Source organism: Gasterosteus aculeatus, chromosome 2, assembly GCF_964276395.1.
Source record: "Gasterosteus aculeatus chromosome 2, fGasAcu3.hap1.1, whole genome shotgun sequence".
NCBI lineage: Eukaryota > Metazoa > Chordata > Actinopteri > Perciformes > Gasterosteidae > Gasterosteus > Gasterosteus aculeatus.
Genome location: NC_135689.1, coordinates 19,810,370 through 19,824,813, shown reverse-complemented (window position 1 = coordinate 19,824,813; position 14,444 = coordinate 19,810,370). Strand labels below are relative to the sequence as shown.

The following is a 14,444-nucleotide window of genomic DNA, read 5'->3' as shown; positions in this document are numbered from 1 at the left end:
ATATATATATATATGTATATGTATATATATATATATATATATATATATATATATATATATATATGTTGTGATCATGAATCTCCCATGCAATAGGCCCATCTTTTTTTCATTATTCAAACCGCAAAACAGTCAATCTACATCCAACTTATATAGCAGGAAACCAAAAGATTTGAAAACAGAGGGCTATCATGGACTTAACTTAACTCTACAACATTTCAGATCTTTCATAGTTAGTTGTTAAACTGTGTCTAGTCAGAAGGAGATAGGGGGCAGTGTACTCTGTGTATTCTGTGGAATGCAATATATGTAGTTGTATGAGTGGCCTTATTAATCAATAATATTAGCCTTAGTGTGAAGATAGTATGTATTGCCTATCTGCCTCGTCTGGTATCCATGAAATCAAGTTTATTGCTAAATGAGTCTATGCAGGACTTGGTTGGGGGATTGAAGGGATTGGTCCAGCACTTTTTTAGTTGTAACTTATTCTGTGTTCTTTTTCATTTTATTTGGCAAGACATAAAGACGTTTTATGGATCAATTTAAATATTCATTATACTGCGAGAGCAGTGCTTACTTACACTGGTACGTATCTGCCACAGTCAAAGCTTAGTTCCACCAATAACGATAGTTCGTAACAACGTCCAGCGTAGTTAAACAGGCTGTCTTTTGTTAAGAGTCGTTAGGACCCAAGAGTAGACGGACCCAAAGTGAAAACACTCAGCGTGGTTACAAGGATTCGAATAACTGGCTTAGTCGGACTGAAATCGAATTATCCGTTTCATGTAAACACCTTTGTCCGACTATGTGCGGTCTGACTACGATCCGACTAACACCCCTGGATAACTCGATCCGATCCAGTTGATAGTTTGACAATTGCGGCATGTAACGGTGAATTGAATAAGGAACTGGACTGGCCGACGGCGTCTTCTCTCAGTTATCAAATCAGCCAATAGTGCCATTCGCATTCGCTGTACTCCTATTAACATCATGGACAAATAGTGGAGGGATGTAGCTTCACCTTGCTCTCCGTTCGCCATCTTTCTCGTAATGTTGATGTTGTTGTTGTTGGTAGTGGTGAAGAGGTCAAGTGAAAAGGGCTGTATCACGACTAGTTGTAATGAAAACCGCGTCACCTATCGTATCGGATATAACATGCTTTCGGCCAATGATTCGATTTATTCACTGCCATGTCTATTGGGATAATAGCACTTGCCCCGAAAGATAGCATAGTCCGACTAAGCAAAGATTCGAATTATACCATCATGTAAACACACTCACTGCCTCTAGCAATTGTTGGCCCAACACTGCTGCCGCTGTTCTGGGAACGAACCTTTGAATATGTGCATTATTAATGTTCAGAACCAACAACACAAGTGAAGCACCAGTACTTCAGGTTCCCCTCTTCCTCATTGTACAGCACACCCTTCAATCGGTATTATCGTTACAGTTCTGGCCACTGTCATGGCCAGAACTGTCACTGCCATGTCTTGACCAGCACCCGAGTTGCTGATAATAAGTAACATGGCAACTTTTCTTCAACAAAGTTTGTCCATAAAAGTAAAAGTGGCGACCAAAACGTCATAGATTATTGCAGCACACACAAGTGAAATGAATCAATACGTCTTCAGTTAGATGGGGAGCTTTGTTCCGTGTAGTTCCTTGGCTATGTCTGTCCGTCATCTCTTTAAGAAGTCCTCCAAGCATGACAAAATTGTCCTAAGAACCTGTCTTTGTAACCTGGTACAAATCACAGATTTGTACGGAAAAGTTATCTTGGTCATATGCAATGTTTTAATGTAGAATTGGTTCACTGTATACAACAACTTTGTTGTCAACGAAAAAATATTGGCACACTGGAAACGGTCCAACGTGTGTGTGTCTGTGTATGTGTGTGCGTGCGAGAGAGAGTGCATGAGGAGAGGATTAATCATTCATTGAAAATACTGCGGAAACAAACAGTAGAAACACAGCACAAACATTAGTGTCTAGTTGGGCTTTCTGGACTGGAAGCGGGGTCAGGCTATGCTAACAAGGGAGCTGCTCATCAACACTCAAAATAACACATTCTAGACAAAACCACAGGAATATTATTGTTTATAACAACCAAACTGTGAGTGGTGATCACTGGGGGGGGGGGGCGCGGTGGGCCGACAGAGGGGTCCCGGCTTCATCACCAACCCTAAGACAGCCACAACGGTGTAAAATAAATAAATAATGAAAGCGAAACCGACAAGAGGACTTGACCAGCATTGGGTTTGAACCCCACCCCACCTCTGTTACAAGATGACGAGCGCAGCAAAGAGGGAGAGAAAGAGATACAGGACAATAGCGAGGCAGTTCTTCATCTTCCTCATTACCAAAGTACCGTCCGAGGTTAAAGAACTGGGAAAGTGTTAGGGCAGCGGTCTCAAACTCCGGCCCGCCAGCGCTTCCAGCTGGTTACAGTACACATATGGACAGAGAAATCACAGAAAACTGCTCCTTAAAGTAAGCATAGGTTAATAACCTCCAACCATACTAATCAGATCAATACCATTTGAAATGAACAAAAGCTATTATACGAATCTCTAAACAACAAATAAAAACATTCATTCATGCACGTGTAAGGGAAGGTATGTGTGTGGGCCATGCTTGGCTACAAGCTGACAGAGGTGTTGCTAGAAGTCTGTGGTTGTACACCACGTGTTTTCCACGCATAGTTAAACATCTGTCTGTAGGTAAATCTGTATGTGGGTAGGGAAAAGTGTATTGGTTAGTAAATGGTAAATCAAAAGAAAGAAGAGAGGCTCAAAGCAAAGCAGATCTTATGCGAAACGGACACGTTAGCAGTTGACTTCATCACCCAGCCACGCATTTCATAAACATGCATCATTGCTTGTTAATGCTAATCTGACTTTTGCCCAGACATAGCCTTAGTGTGCGTTGATAGGGTTTGCTGTGTTTCCTCGAGTCTCGTTAAACTCTGTGTCCGCTCGGTCCTGTGTTGCGGGGAACAATTGGGAATTATGAGAACTGTTTCTTGATGACGCAAAAGCTGTCTGTGCTCTCTAACGCGCAAGCTGTATCCAAAGGGGGTAGAGGAAGCTTTCTTTCTTGTTGAGCTGTTTGTACCGTGACGGAGGACCTCTCTGGAGCAGCTAGAAGAAAGCGTTTCAGCGACACGGCCATGACCATACACGTCATGGACGAGACGACCATAGTCGGAAGCGTTGGGTTGGAGAGGCCTAACGGCTGAAAGCTGGGGAGCCTGAATCCTTAATCCTGTAATCAACGCAAGCCGATTTGGGAGGATGGATTTGAAGAGATACTGTCTTTAACCTTGCACCGATGCTGGTCAGTACGGAAAGGTGTTTTAGGATATCTACACTCTTAACCTCACACCGACCTGAGGGCCGGCTCGGTAGGTGTGGATTTGAAGAAGCTTTGTTGTCTTCGATAAGCTTGATATGAAGAGATCCTACAGTCTTAACTTTTAACCAGCCAGAGCCAGTTCGGAAAGACCGCTTTAGAGGGGAACTCACAGTCGAAAGCAGAGGGACCCATGTGGTGTGTGTGGCTTCGCCAATCTGATCTCAGGGCTGTTTCACCAAGAGAGAGAATTCAAACCTAGGTGCGAGGACAAATTCTTTGCGTGGGTTTTTTAATGTCCTGCAGCAGAAATGCATTCAAAAGTCAGCCTTGGTTTTATGCTTTGTTCGGAGCCCAACACCTGCAAGAGAATGATGAGGAAGGTTGAATGACATATTTAAAGAGGCCAATGATGATCTAGACTCCTTTTTATTCATTTGGTACCCTTGCAAGCAATATTATGTTGAAGATGATAATGTTCCATCCAAATCAGCTACTCCAGGTGGTTTTCTGTGAGTATGTTAGCTTGTTTCTACTAGTCTGGTAGAGGTCCTGCAGCAAGCCCGTTTCACGCACCAAAGGATCCCAAAAAGGTGCTCGTCCACCCTCCCCACTTTGCTGGATGATAACAAGACAAGGGGGGCTGGAGTAAAAAAAGATGTCTGCTTTTTTTCTCAATGTTAATGCGGACGGTGGTTAATTCTAATTGTGGTTATATGTGATGTCAGTTACATCTGATGGTGATCACATCTTATGGTGACCAAATCTACTAGAGATTACATCTGATGGTGGTCAAATCTGATGGTGTTCACATCTGATGGTGGTTATATCTGATAGAAGTTGGATCTGATGGTGGCTATATCGGATGGGGGTTGCATGTGATGAGTATTACATCTGATGGCTATTACACCATCTGATGGTAGGTACATCTGATGGAGGTTATATCCCATGATGACTATATCTGATGGTGTTTATGCCTTATGGTAATTATTCCCAGAGGTGGAAAGAGTACTGAAAATTTGTACTCAAGTACAAATACTGTTACATTGCTTAAATTGTACTCAATTACAAGTAAAAGTACAAGTGTTAAAAAAATACATAAGTACAAATTAATTTTAACCGATGGATGTTTTATTACATCGTCAATAGCAGACATTCGATTTACCAGTATAAAATTCAAATTCAAAGCACATTTCTCAGACGAACAATATAGAAAAATTACAGGCAATTTTACGGTGGCCGACACGTGCAAATGCGTTGCAAACAGAAAAACAAATCCCACAGTAAAACCCTGCAAGACAAAAATGCGGCAATCACAAAAATGACCGGAGCACACGCGACCGAAACTTCAAAACACATGAAAGAGAGAAATGCTGCAAGTTCACTTAAAACACAACGGAGGTTCGCAGGCCACTAGGGGGTCTGGACCTGTGGGATAGTGGATGGACTATGGGAAATCAATCATAGTAACGACGGAGAAGAAAGTTAATGTCCTTTATGTCTTGTTTAAACATACCTGCTTATTATACCTTGTATAGACAAGGTATAATTGTAAAAGCTTTTACTGCGATGTGTTTTTTTAGATTAAGTCTTGTAAGCAGATATCACCGTGTTGGTCAAACAACAGCATTTGATCTGGACGCTGTCTCCTTTTCTCCGTTTGTAAATGAAAAATAATAAGGATTTGCATTGAAAAAAAAAAACGGTTTGAACATTATTATAAATTGTGGGCATACTCAATAGCGACTTTTGATTTTAAAAGTAGTAGTAGTAGATTACATGATGTAAATTGTACTCAAAGTATGATTAAAATTACACACCTGAAGAAAATACTCATAAAAGTACAAGTACCCAAAAGATCTACTTAATTACAGTAACGTGAGTATTTGTAATTCATTACTTCCACCCATGATTATATCGGATGGTGGTTACGTATACAGATGGTGGTTATATCTTATGGTTGTTATAGTTACAGAGGTCCTGACTTACACCTTTTTTAAATTATTTTTTTAATATTTATTGAACGTATTGTACATCTTTAATGTTGTTCATTTTGTACATCATTGCATTCTTTCCATCCGGGAGAGAGATTGCTCCTCGGCCGTTCTCCCTAAGGTTTCTTCCTTTTTTTCTTCCCATTTAAGTTTTTTTTCATATTTTGGGGAGTTCTTTTGGTCCTGATGTGATGGTTTAGGGACAGAGGATGTTGCATGTGTAAAGACTGTAAAGCTCTCTGAAGCTAAAAAAAACTCACAATGGGCGCCGTGGGCGTCTTACTAACAGTGTTGTTGAAGACGACATTGGTTTGAAGAATGCATTGACAGTTAAAGGTCATTGCATTTTGGTATCCTCACAGCAACAGTCGCTTTCTTCTATAATCTGTAAGGAGCCTACAAAAAGCAGGCTGGGTTAACACTGAGAAGTGTGAGATGACTGATTCACACAATTTGTATGGTGAGAATGCCCCCAATACTGCAGATTTATTTAACTTCAATACCTCTTCTCAACTGCAGATTTGGCTTTATCTGAAAAACGCTTTTACTGCTCCGTTTTATATTTCACATCATTATATTATTCAGTAGTATGCATTTTCAGAAAAATAATGGCATCAGTACAACAACAGACAGACTCTGAATCTCTTTTCTGCAATAGAAAAATGATTTTCATTCATTTTAACAGTTTTAGAAACCATCAGTGAGAATGACTGAATTTTTGCACTCTGCTTTTCATTTAATATTTATCTGATAAATGGGACGCTTTATTTCATATTTCCCTCAATCCTGACTAGTTTTCCAGTTCCTCCCACTAAAAAACATCCCCACAGCATGATGCTGCCACCACCATGCTTCACTGTAGGGATGGTATTGGCCAGGTGATGAGCAGTGCCTGGTTTCCTCTTGACATGACGCTTGGCATTCAGGCTAAAGAGTTCAATCTTTGTTTCATCAGACCAGAGAATTTTGTTTCTCATGGTCTGAGAGTCCTTCAGGTGCGTTTTACTGAGGAGTGGCTTCCGTCTGGCCACTCTACCAAACAGGCCTGATTTGCGGAAGGCTGCAGAGATGGTTGTCCTTCTGGAAGGTTCTCCTCTCTTCATAGAACAACGCTGGAGCTCTGTCAGAGTGACCATCTGTCAGGGTGACCATCAGGTTTCTGGTCACCTCCCTGATCTCATCCCTTCTCCCCGATCGTTCAGTCTGGCTGGGCGGCCAACTCTAGGAAGAGTCCTGGTGGTTCCAAACTTCTTCCATTTCTGGATGATGGAGGCCACTGTGCTAATTGGGACTCTCAATGCTGCAGAAATCTTTCTGTGCCCTTCGCCAGATCTGTGCCTCGATGCCTGCATTCTGTCTCGGCGGTCTACAGATAATTCCTTGGACTTCATGGCTTGATTTATGCTCTGATATGCACTGTCAACTGTGATACCTTTCTCAATCATGTCCAATCAACTGAATTTCAGCACAGGTGGACTCCAATCAAAGTTGTAGAAACATCTCAAGGATGATCAGTGGAAACAGAATGCACCTGAGCAAAATTTTGAGTGTCATGGCAAAGGCTGTGAATACTTATGTACATGTTGCAAAAAAACCTTTTCACTTTGTCATTATGGGTTGTTGTGTGTAGAATGTTGAGGAAAGTAATGAATTTAATCCATTTTGGAACAAGGCTGTAACATAACAAACTGTGGAAAAAATGAAGCGCTGTGAATACTTTCCGGATGCACTGTAGGTTTGATTCCATACCTTTTTTTTAGCGAAGGCTGGTTCTGAAACATGTCAGTACACCTGCAAGAGACTTCTATTCATGTGTCTTTACTTTTGTTGGGCAATAATCATTGTGCAAATCTTTCCAATAAATGCGTCTCATTGTGGTCATGTCGCTTTTTTTCAATCAATGTTACTTCCTGGTTATATGGTGTCCTTTAATTGTTATCTTTGTAATGGTTGGCATTGCTTTTGGTCAGCTCAAGTGTCTTTTTGACCTTATTTTATTGTTGTTTAGCATCTAAACATAATTTCAACATTTTTTCAATGTCTCTCGGTAGTCTCTCTTTTTTTTGGATGTTTTTAATTTCTTTTTGTTTTTTAAATCTATTTTCAGATAAGCTCTGTTTGAGCTAACTATTATCATTTTCTCACTGGTAGGTCTATTCAGTAATCCAGTGCCACGACTAGTTTGGTGTATTTGAGCACATACTGTCACGGTGTGGTTTTATTTCCTGTCTTATTTTTTAGTTTTCTGCTTGTCTCCCTGGGTAACTTCACTTCCTGCCTTGTCCTGTCATCGTCTGTGATTGTCTGATTGTTTCCACCTGTGTCGAATCACCTGCACCTCCCTAATGTATTTAAGCGGTGTATGTCTCCTGTCACTTGTCATTGTTTGTTGTCCTGGATGTTCCTTGTCCCTGTCTACCGTCTGGATGTTCCTCGTTCCTGCCTGCTTTTTTTTTTCCCCTGGTACTTGTGTGTGTTTTTGCCCGTTGGCCTGTTACTTTGTTGGAGTTTTTGACTATTAAAGTCCTTTTTGTTTCCTGCAAGCTCTGCGTTTGAGTCCTGCATTCCCACGCATCCCTGACACATAGTCAAACATTTTATATTGTGGTTGTGGTCAAGAACAAGTATGATCATGACTTCCAAACTGATTGCAGCAACGATGTAACGTGACATTGAGGGTATTAAATATATCTAATCACTGTCTCATCTATCAATTTACCTCTGGACTTCTCTCACTGTATCAATAGATGATAAAGGACAGAAGTGTTTAAATAAGTCAAAAACAGGAAGAGCCAATAAATCCTGCCTGTTCTGCAGTGCTTCAGCCAAAGATACGCTGAGTGTCAGATCGAGACAATGATGAAAGAAAAGAGGAAGGACCACAAAGAGGCAGCCCACTCCAGGTTGCTTAGGAACTCTTTGGCCAATGTGACGGAGGCTCATTAAGTAAGAGATAAGGTGACGCTGAAACACGATCGAGCTCTAGGAGAGAGTCATATACAAGTGAAACAAACACACAAAAGACTTCTTTTATCATATTTCAATATGAATAAAGAAAACACAAAGAAAATTCCTGTCATTGTCTATTCAACATGGTCTTGTTCATTCATCTCCTTAATCAGCCTTGCTGCTACCAGTTGACTACTTGAAATCCAAATGCATTCATGAAGGTTCACAGTGTGGACATCATAACTATAACTGTAATTATGTATAACGGTTGCTCTGTTGCTACATTCATGTCAATAACATTCCTGCTGTTACTGCCTTCATCACAATACCCCAGAAAATTGTTGACCATTGAATAGATGGATAGATTTCTCAATTCTGTTGAATTATTCTGCATCAAAGGACAATTTAAAATATTAAATTCTAATGGAAAATACTACGGCAAGAATATGCATTGCGTATGGATTTCTTTAAACACACCTTTAGACCAACCTAAACTTAGAGGAAAGACTTACATATAGGCATGGTATACATCTCACTACACCTGTACTTAGTAAAAGGAAAAGTATTATTAAAATTATTGTCCACACATAAAAACGTCATCAATGATTAAGTAAAGCTGAAAAAGTATACCATGGTATCTATAGTAACTAAAATATTCCAACCGCTATTATTCCACCAATGAGCAATACTTTGTCGACCGATTTTTTTTATTACTGTAAAGCACTGTACAGTGGGACTGTATTGAGCGTTTTCAGGGTCAGTTCTTCTCCATGCTTGAAGAAAGCACATTGACAGCTGGGGAAGAAAGAAAGGGTTGGTAAATACACTACTCAGACCGGGTCATGTGGTCACGAGTAGTCAAGCAGCAGAGTTTTGGATGTACTGGAATTTATTTAGGATCTTGGATGATGTGCCATAAAGAAAAGGGGTGATCAGAGTTTATGCAGCCGATGTGGAGAGTGATGGGCGAAGACGGGCTATGCTTTTGTGATAGCCAGGTGGTCGGAGATATTGCGATTGAGGCTGGAGAGCTGAGGTATTGGGATACCAGTGGAGCAGACCAGATCCAGGATGTGACCTCAGCTGTGAGTGGGGAAGTTGGTAAGTTTATATATTTTTATTTACAAACATGGTTTTTGTTTGCGATGCAAGAAATTTGCTCTCAAAACAGTTTTTTTTGTTGCATTAATAAAGACACAAATCTACCTTTTTTATATTGTCTTTAAAGTTAAAATGAAAATGGATAGAATAAAAAGTACAAATTCAATCAAATATCACATTTAGATCATGCTGATGTCAGTGTAACATCAGCAAATCAAGAAATATTTTTTTATCTGGGAAAAGGATATATTAAAATCTAAGTAACCAACGTGCTTCCAATGCCGAGTGAAAAGCACTTGTGAACTGCACCGGCTTAGCTCCAGTCAGTCACACCCCCAAGGTTTCTCTTCATTCGTCCACTAAGACAAAGATGAGGAGGCCCTATGGCGTATCCTTGGATGATTAATGTCATGGGTGGATCATTTCACTGGGGCCCTCCCACAGCGCAACGCGGAGTGCTAGCTGACCTCGCTTGCCGCTTACCTCTTAAAGAAAGTGGCCTGAAGACATTCACCGACCACACAACGCCGCACAAATGCAACGATGATCCACGTTAGGTGAAGATTTTACGAGGGGCAAGGGAGGCATGAGCATATTACACTCGTAGTGTATCATTTTCGCTCTTGGCTGAAAACCTTGCACTTGCATTGGGAGCAAACTCTCCTGGTTGCATCATCCGCACACACAATGGGGCGCTTTGGGAGATAGTCAAAGGTACAAGGCCAAGTTTAGCAAAATAGCCTATATCGTGAGTTGAAAACCAATTCCATTGAGGCCTGAGCTTAATAGTAAGTTAGTCCAAATGTGAGTTCAAATGATTCTTTTCATGCTCTGGAAGCAGGGGGAAATGTGGCGCGATCATTTTCAGGCGTGCAAAGAAATGAAAGTATGCGGGGGTTCAAATTCTCTCCAGTGGTGTGGTGTTCAAAGAATTACTTTTAATGTTCGCTAGAACTTACTTTTAATGCAAAGAGCAAAATAATGAATAACTTTGAGGAGAGAATGTCTGAGAGTGAGCAGCGCTTCACACGTTGTTTCAATTTATGGAATAAACACTCCATCTTTTGAATACGGCCATTTAGATACTGACGGTCAAATAGACCATAAAGCATGCTTTGCCCCAGGTCTACGATTTGATTGACAGGTTGCTACCTCACCATTGTCCAATTAGAGTTGTTTGTGTATTCCTCTGTGCTTAACCCTTTTACAGTGTGTTTCCACTTGTGAATGTTAACTAAAACATTTTGGTCCCCTGAAAATATCTAATTCCTGTCACTTAAAAAAAAAGATAGGGATGGTCCATGCTGACATCGAGGCTTCAAAACAAGTCCATGCACAAAAAAGCAACGTCATGACACGACCAGGGGCGGCACGGTGGCATGGTGGTTAGCACTGTTGCCTCACAGCAAGAAGGTCCTGGGTTCGATTCCGCCCAGTGGCCTTTCTGTGTGGAGTCTGCATGTTCTCCCCGTGTCTGTGTGGGTTCTCTCCGGGTTCTCCGGCTTCCTCCCACAGTCCAAAGACATGCTCTGGGGATCAGGTTAATTGGGGACTCTAAATTGCCCGTAGATGTGTGAATGTGAGTGTGAATGGTTGTATGTCTCTGTGTTGCCCTGCGATTGGCTGGCGACCAATCCAGGATGTACCCTGTCTATCGCCCGAAGTTGGCTGGGATGGACTCCAGCCCCCCCGCGACCCTGTGTGCAGGATAAGCGGTTTGACAATGGATGGATGGATGGATGGATGACACGACCACTTCTTATGTGTGATAAAGCCACTTTATTACCTGCTCAACAGAAAATAGCAGAATCAAAATGTTAGATCTTCAGAATTAAAGACCAAAACATTAAGCTAAAAGAGAGAATATTGGACTTTCATCAGGACACACACAATTTCAGATGAATGATCAAACTACTATGTGTCAAAACAAACACAGTTTGGTAACAGAACTACAAAGTTAACACCTATTATATGTTGAAAATGTTGGTGTTATGTTCAAAGCCTGTAAGTGGTCAAAGAAAAGTTTTAAAGTGAAGCCAAGCAATATCCAAACCAGACTTAAAAAAAACAAATCTGTTTAAAATGACAGCAATGAATTAATTATATCATCCATTGTGTGGTTACTCTATTTCAGTCTTACCGGAAAAGAGAACACACTTTGTTGATTGATGTCAGAAGGATTTTTTTACAGCCGAGGTTTTTGATTGAGGCCCCCGAGAGATGGAATGATGGTGATGCTAGTGATGCGCCGATTGGATGAACTGCGCTGCCGCTACCTTCTTCGTGTGGGCGTTGTTTAAAAAAAGAGAAAACTCCTGGAGCGGGGAGGTGGTGGGTTTATTTACGTAGCACTTTACCCTCCCATTGGTCCCTTTTGAGAAGCTGTTATGATGCGCTGCGGTGACACTACCAGGTTTCCGGCCATAAAAAGCCAAGGCAACGAGCCGCGCAGGAGAAACACGAAGAGTTGGAGAAAGACTTCTAAAGATAGATGCGCCTCTGAGTCTTGTCTCGGCTGGAAGTATCTGTCCAACTCCCGAGGTACTGGACACACACTTACATGTTTTTATTTACTCTCTGTCTGGTCTAAGTAAAGAAGCAATTATGTTTCCCTTATTGAGTAAAGTGCCGACAGAAAGACTGAGCTCCAGTGTGCCATTACGCGCCGCGTACGGGTCCAAAAAATCTATATGTTTTAACAAGATATTTCGAATATGTGTTTTCAATAAGCAATTTATTTAGTTTTCTTGGGTAGCTAAAACAAGCTGGTCTAATTCTGTTTTTCTTCCTGCGTGTGTTTTTTTGTCTGCGTGTGCCAGGGATCTGGTGAAGAATGGAGTGGTATGTCTTGGTGCTGATGCTGAGCTTTCCGTCCTCCCTCCGCGCAGATTGCTCCCTGCAGTGCCAGAAATGTGTGCAGCGGATTCTCGGCCCCAATTCTGCATTCAGCAGCCTGGTAACTTAACGTGGAGCTTTGAAACTTCCAATTGTCTCCAATAGAACTTCCATTTACTTTATTTTTAATTGTTTTTAAATGTTTTTAATTTCCCAAATCCGACCGATGCCTAATGTCCGTGTGAATGCACGCATAACCAAAACTTCTAACTAAATCCTTTTATTTAAAGCATATAGTGTGGCGTTAGCAACTAAATGCACTTTTGGGTTCAGATAGTGGTCCAAGTTGCTTAAACTGCAAAAATAAAGAAAAGGTGTAAAAAACGCCTGTTAGCGCCGCGTGCGTCTCATGCTCTGTTCTCCGTGTCCCGCAGTCGTGCAGCGCGCAGTGTGACGGGCAGCTGGAGAGCTGCCAGCGGGCTCCGGCGCTGGCGGACTTCAGCCAGGACGAAGCGGCAGAGGAGGAGGAACACCAGCAGGCTGACCTGGTCAAGCGCTACGGCGGGTTCATCAAAAGGATCGACAAGAACAAAATCTTCGCCTCCCCGTGGCGCGACAACTACGTCCTGGAGGCCGGTGCGCTGCCCGAGAAGTACGAGGACCTGCTAAAGAGGTTGGAAGAGAGGGACGCGGGGGAGCCCGCGGGGGACCGGGCGCTGCGCGGGTACGTGAAGCGCTACGGCGGCTTTTTACGCAAATTCGGGCCCAAGTCAAAGAGGAGTAGCTCCGCGGAGACGGATAGCCAAGAGCCCGAGGAGCTGCAAAAGCGCTACGGGGGCTTCATGAGGCGGATCCGACCGAAGTCGAACAACCTGAAGTGGGACAAGCGTTACGGAGGCTTTCTGCGCCGCCACTTCAAGATCTCCGTGCGCTCGGCGGAGGAGCCGTATTACTCATACGATGACTTGAGCCTATAGATGAACTCTCCAGGGGCTCTTGAATCTGAGGATTTGCGTGAGGAGAAACCAGAGGAAGTCTGAACGAACGTGAGAAAAAAATAAAGAAAAAACAAGAACTTGTGCAGGTTCACTTGAATTACTACTATCTCTCCAGAAAGCATCGTACTCCTGCCTCTATTGCTTACAGCCAGCTCGGTTGCCTTCTGTGTAAAATGAATCCTCATCTGTGTTATTGGCATCATCGTGTGTCACTCAATAAATGATGCTTGTTTAATAAAGACACTTTCCTGTTTGCTCAACGACCCAGAAGGATTCGACTGATTTCAGCCCCTCAGCATGTTCTGCTCATCGACAGCAGATGGACGTGATACCTTTTAAAACGTCTTAAATATAATTACAAGATGAAAGGAAAGTCGGACATGCAGTATGTCATGTGCGCACCAATTTTCGCTTTTTAATTTAATCAATAATGTGGTTTATATTTGTAGTGTATCCTTCATTAAAGGTAGGCCTTTGTCTCGAATGTAACCAGAAAATGTAATAAATAAAATAACCGACTAATCAATTAAGCGAAAATAGAAACAAAACTAAGAAATAACATATTTGGTATAAGAACGCTATCGACTGAGCAAAATAAGTTTAAATACGACAAACACTGCACATACCCCCAAAAACAACATGAAAATGGTTTAATTATTTACATTTGCAAAAAAGGTGATCTCAATCGATGTACGAAGACAGTAAGTGTACGTGGCCCTTATTATTATTATTATAAAGGAAATCAATTAATGTGAGCATATGATCCAAGAGGCACAACTAATGTGAAGAAACATGAACAAACCGTAAGGTTGTGGCGCCACCTAGCGACAAAGAGCGTTACTAAACTAGGAGCTGGTTCACTATTCAAGGACGTGGTTCGTTGGTTTCGATCCATGAAAACAGTACAATATAAGCTGCACGATAGGTCTCACATTTCTGCTGCATTATTACCTATTTACATCAATGTCACAAAATTACATGGCAGCTGACCTACAATAAGAGGATATTAAACAGAACTAGTTGGATATATATATCTCACAAGGCTAATGCTTGTTTGTGTAGGTTATATATTTGTCTACATAAATATATTGTCGGGATATATCTATAAATATATGTCCAATGGTCAATGTCACTTAATATAAAATACCATGTTACGGTATGAGACATTGGTCCCATATTCAACACATTTAGAATCTAGTAATAGTGGTCATGTGACCAC

At 41.6% G+C, this 14,444-nt stretch overlaps 1 protein-coding gene across 1 annotated transcript; it reads left to right on the top strand.

Moving 5' to 3' along the window:
• Positions 1 to 11,796: 11,796 nt before the first annotated feature.
• pdyn (prodynorphin) lies at positions 11,797 to 13,464 on the top strand. The gene is made up of 3 exons (XM_040192417.2): positions 11,797 to 11,933; positions 12,212 to 12,348; positions 12,662 to 13,464. The coding sequence occupies exons 2-3, from the start codon at positions 12,226 to 12,228 to the stop codon at positions 13,202 to 13,204; spliced, it is 666 nt and encodes a 221-aa protein (XP_040048351.2). The 5' UTR covers positions 11,797 to 11,933; positions 12,212 to 12,225; the 3' UTR covers positions 13,205 to 13,464.
• Positions 13,465 to 14,444: the final 980 nt, after the last annotated feature.

Bases quoted from the DNA above. Each gene is read 5' to 3' on its own strand.
- pdyn (XM_040192417.2), top strand. From the start codon at position 12,226: ATGGAGTGGTATGTCTTGGTGCTGATGCTGAGCTTTCCGTCCTCCCTC. The intron at 12,349-12,661 runs GTAACTTAACGT...CGTGTCCCGCAG, and splicing joins ATTCTGCATTCAGCAGCCTG to TCGTGCAGCGCGCAGTGTGA.